At 34.6% G+C, this 4489-nt stretch overlaps 1 protein-coding gene across 1 annotated transcript; it reads left to right on the top strand.

The window, feature by feature from the left end:
* The first annotated feature begins 711 nt into the window (after positions 1-711).
* On the top strand, positions 712-1065 carry LOC131177898 (uncharacterized). The gene has a single exon (XM_058143068.1). The coding sequence runs from the start codon at positions 712-714 to the stop codon at positions 1063-1065; it is 354 nt and encodes a 117-aa protein (XP_057999051.1).
* Positions 1066-4489: the final 3424 nt, after the last annotated feature.

Here is a 4489-nt window from a genome sequence, read left to right as displayed (position 1 = left end):
TTATAACCATTACCTATTCCCGAGTGGAAATGGAAAAGGATTACCATGGATTTCACGATGGGAATTTCTCATACTCAAAAGAATCATGATGCAGTTTGGGTAATTATAGATAGGTTGACTAAGTTTGCACACTTTCTACCAGTGAAGATGGATTATAGTCTGGACAGGTTGGCTAAGCTATATATTGATGAAGTAGTGAGACTACATGGAGTGCCAGTATCTATTGTATCTGATAGAGATCCGAGATTTATTTCTAGATTCTGGGGTAGTCTTCAAAAGGCCTTAAGAATTAGATTAAATTTCAGCACAACATTCCACCCAAAAACAAATGGCCAATCTAAGCGAATAATTCAAATCTTAGAGGATATGCTTTGGGCTTATGTTATTGAGCTTAAAGGAAGTTGGGATATACACTTGCTTTTGATTGAATTTACTTCTAATAATAGCTACTAATCAAGCATTGGAATGCCTCTTTATAAAGCATTGTATGGCAGAAAATGTAGCACTCCCTTATGTTGGTATGAAGTGGGCAAAAGAAAGTTAATTGGCCTAGAGATTGTATAGCAGACTGAGGAGAAAATTAAAATCATTTGGGATAGACTAAAAGCTACATCTGATCAGCAGAAGTCCTATGTGGATTTAAAAAGATGAGACATTGAGTATAATGTGGGTAATAAGGTGTTTCTAAAGGTTTTCCCATGGAAAAAGATCATGAGATTTGAGAGAAAGGGAAAATTGAGTTCTCATTTCATAGGACCATATGAGATTCTGGAAAGAGTGGGTCCATTAGCATATAGGCTTGCCTTGCCTTTGGAGTTGGATAGGATTCATAATGTGTTCCATGTATCCATGCTTCGAAGGTATAGGTCAGATCCTTCACACATATTACCATTAGAGTCCAGTGAAGTTAGTCCAGATCTTACTTATGATGAGGAGCCCGTGGCTATTCTAGCAAAGGAAACAAAGCAGTTGAGGAATAAGCAAATTTCTCTGGTGAGGTTGTTATGGAGGAACCACTTCAAAGAAGAAGCCACATGGGAACGCAAAGAGGATATGAGGAGATAACAGCCACATTTGTTTAGAGTTTGATAACAGGTAAATTTCAGGATGAAATTTCTTTTAAGGGGGAGAGAATTGTGATGCCCTTACCTTAGGTAGTTCCGAACATTATACTATTTCGGTAAACAGATGGTTATCTGGACAGCTGGAATGTCTAAAGCCATCCTAAAATTGAAGTGTGGAGTCATAATTTAAATTATATTAAGATTAATTAAATCAAAAGTAGTAAAAAAAAAACATATTTGAAATCAGTTAAACGTGCTCTAATTGTAGCGATAAGTGACTAGCTTGGGAAGTAACTGAAGTCAGTGTTTTGGGATCCGCCTTCTACTCTAATTAGTGTGGGACCTTGTCAGACATTTAATTTAGACTTAAATAAGGTAAAATAAGGAATTAATAAGTCAAAGAAATGAAAAGAAATAAGTTCAAATAAGCAAAGTAAAAATCAAAGTGAAAAATGGAGTTAGGGATTTATCGGGTATTATAGAAAAGACGAACAAAAACCTGGTAAGAGCAAAATTTGGTCAATTAAATTTAAAGGTCCAACATTGACAAAAAAATAAGGTTAATTAAGTGAGATTAGCTTAATTAATTATGATTAAGATAATTAAATTAATTAGTCAAACCTAATGATTATAAATGTCCAAAGAATTACAAATTTGCCATTCCCTATAATTGTAAGTTTGCCATTCCCTATAATTGCAAGTTTTCCATTAGGGAATTAAATAATGTAAATATCAATTAAAAGAGAGAAAGAAAAATTATCTTCTTCTTTCTTCTTCCTTGGCCGTCCCATGCTCCCTCTCATTTCTCCATTGATGCTTCATTTTAAGCTCCAAAACCCATGATTTCTTCCATAAATTTTCTAGCAAATCAAGAAAAATCCTTGAATTAAGCCCTAATTTGAAGAAAGCAAGTCAAGATTCAAAGAAAATTTGAAGATTAGGGAAGGAAGAAATTCAGTTGAGGAAGAACAAGAAGGGGAAATCAAAGTTTGTGGAATTGAAGGTGGATTGAAGTGGATTAGGACTTGAAATCAAGGTTAGTGTTGAGGAATTTCCATTGATTTTGAAAGTTGTTACCAATTAAGTTAGGATTTTTATGTAATTAGGGTTTTCATGAAATGAAACCTATTTAATGTTATTATGGTTATATTATGATTCTTGGATGTGCATTTATTAAGAAACAATAATGGTTTGGTAAAGAAATTTAAAGAAATTGATGTTGGGTATTAAGTGTTGAATCAGGACAACTTGGGTCTAATGAGGTTAAATGCTCATAACTTGAGCTACATAACTCTAAATAATGTGAAACCAATGTGAAATGAAAGTAAGACAATATACTAAAACTTTTATGAAGAACACTTGCCCTAAAAATGAATAGAGGATACCTAAATTAGGGTTAGAATCTGGCAATGCAAAACTGGAAACCTTGAAACTGACCAAATGAATAGTACGTACTAAATTGAGCATAACTCACTCTACAAAACTCCAAATTGAGTAATTCTTGAACTTGTGTAATCCTAAAACATAGGGGAATATTTCATATAAAGATTATGATGCTAAATTATGATTGTAACCTACCCATGTAACACCCTCCCCGTAGTAACTCCGTACATTCTACTATTCCGGTGATCGGTGTCGGTCCGGACAGCTAGAACGTCCGGAAAAATATTTAAACTAAAGTCAGGAACCATAATTAACTCAAATATTAATAAGAAAAATTTAGTAAAAATTTTAGAAATAAAATACAGTTAAGTCAAAAGAGCCGGTGCCCAAGCGATGGGTAACCAGAGGTAAGTTGTGGTTCTCGCAACGAGGAGCCCTAGACCCGGGGGAAAAATTATAAAATAATTTTTGGGACTCTAGAGAAGGGTCATTGAGGTTCCTATGGCATTAGAATGCCAAGAAAATATTTAGAAAAATTTTTCAATCGGTACAGACAATTTTGACCCGTTAAGCCAAACGGAGGGCATTTTGGTCATTTCGCCTTCAGAGGTGATTTTTGGCCGACTTGTCCAGTTAAGTAAATAATTAATATGACATAAAATATGAAGAAATATTGCTGAAAATTAAATTGAAATGTGGTAGAAAAGAAAAGAAAAGAAAAATGAAGGAAATTAGGGATAATGACATCACATGATGTCATTTACATACCCTCCACCAATCACCATTCAATAAGTCTTTTTTTAAACAATTAAAAGAGACAAATGGACTCAAAATTCTGCTGTTTCCTTCTTCTTCTTCAGCCAAAACGTGAATCTCTCCTCTTCTCCTCCATTGATTTTCAAACAAAAGCTTCATTTCTCATGCTTCCTCACCATATTTCCTCAAGACCCCAATACTAAAATGAATCCTTGGACCTAGAGGAAGTGTTTGGCAGCCAAGAGAGTACAAGAAAATGAAGATTTAACTTGGAGAAATCTGCCATACAAGAGGTTAAAGTGAGGTTAGTGCCTACTTATATATATACTTCTTTGATTCCATGTTAGAAGCTTGAAATAAGTGAGAAATTGTAAATTAAATGAATAAAAGTTAAGTGTATGCATCCCTTGAATTTTTGGCAGCCCTAAGGAAGGATGAGTTTGATTGTTTTAATGAATTTAGAGTGGATAGAAATGATGTTTAAGGTATGAATATGCATGGATGTTGAACTAGTGTGCTAATTGAGGTTTATGGGCAAATTGAATTGGACATTAGGGTTTTGAGAAGTGAAAAATTGATTTGGCTTATGAAATTGTTAGAGCACATTTTAATGGTCAATTAGTGACCATTTTAGGTAAGTTGACCATATTATGGACTGAAAAATAGGATTGCAAAGTGAAGTTGTAGGCTGCCCTAGGACAGCAGCAGAGGGACTAAAAATTCAGTCCACTTGCACAGCCATAACTTTGGCTGTATAGGTCCAATTGATGTTTGGCCAATTGGACATGAAACTAGGCTTATAATGGCACATTTTTGCTGAAGAAACCATGCCCAAAAGACCAAAGCAAGAGGACCAAAACTTGGCCCAAATCCGGATACCCTACAAACAGCCCCTGCAGAATTGACCAAATGAATAGTAACTGTTCATTTGGCCATAACTCACTGTAGATATGGTCAATTGACCTGAACTTTTTACAGCAACAAGATAGGATATAAACAAACAACTTTCATGAAGAACATCACCCCAAATTATGCCATTAACCCATTCAAATTATTGAACAAAGTTGAGTTATCAAACCTGCAACTCTGCAAATTTACATTTGAGCAGTAATGTTTGGATGGCTATAACTCTCTCTAGAAAACTCGGATTTAGGCGATTCTTGAACCGATGAAAACCTAAGGTATAGTAGAACATTTCATAAGAAGAAAGTTAGGCCAAATTATGAACTTAACTTGATCAAATTACTGACCAAAGTTGGACCAAAATCTGCCAAAACCCAAAAGTG

The sequence above is a fragment of the Hevea brasiliensis genome, chromosome 2 (assembly GCF_030052815.1).
Source record: "Hevea brasiliensis isolate MT/VB/25A 57/8 chromosome 2, ASM3005281v1, whole genome shotgun sequence".
Classification (NCBI taxonomy): Eukaryota; Viridiplantae; Streptophyta; class Magnoliopsida; order Malpighiales; family Euphorbiaceae; genus Hevea; species Hevea brasiliensis.
This window is presented reverse-complemented; position numbering and strand designations above follow the sequence as displayed.

Bases quoted from the DNA above. Each gene is read 5' to 3' on its own strand.
- LOC131177898 (XM_058143068.1), top strand. From the start codon at position 712: ATGAGATTTGAGAGAAAGGGAAAATTGAGTTCTCATTTCATAGGACCA.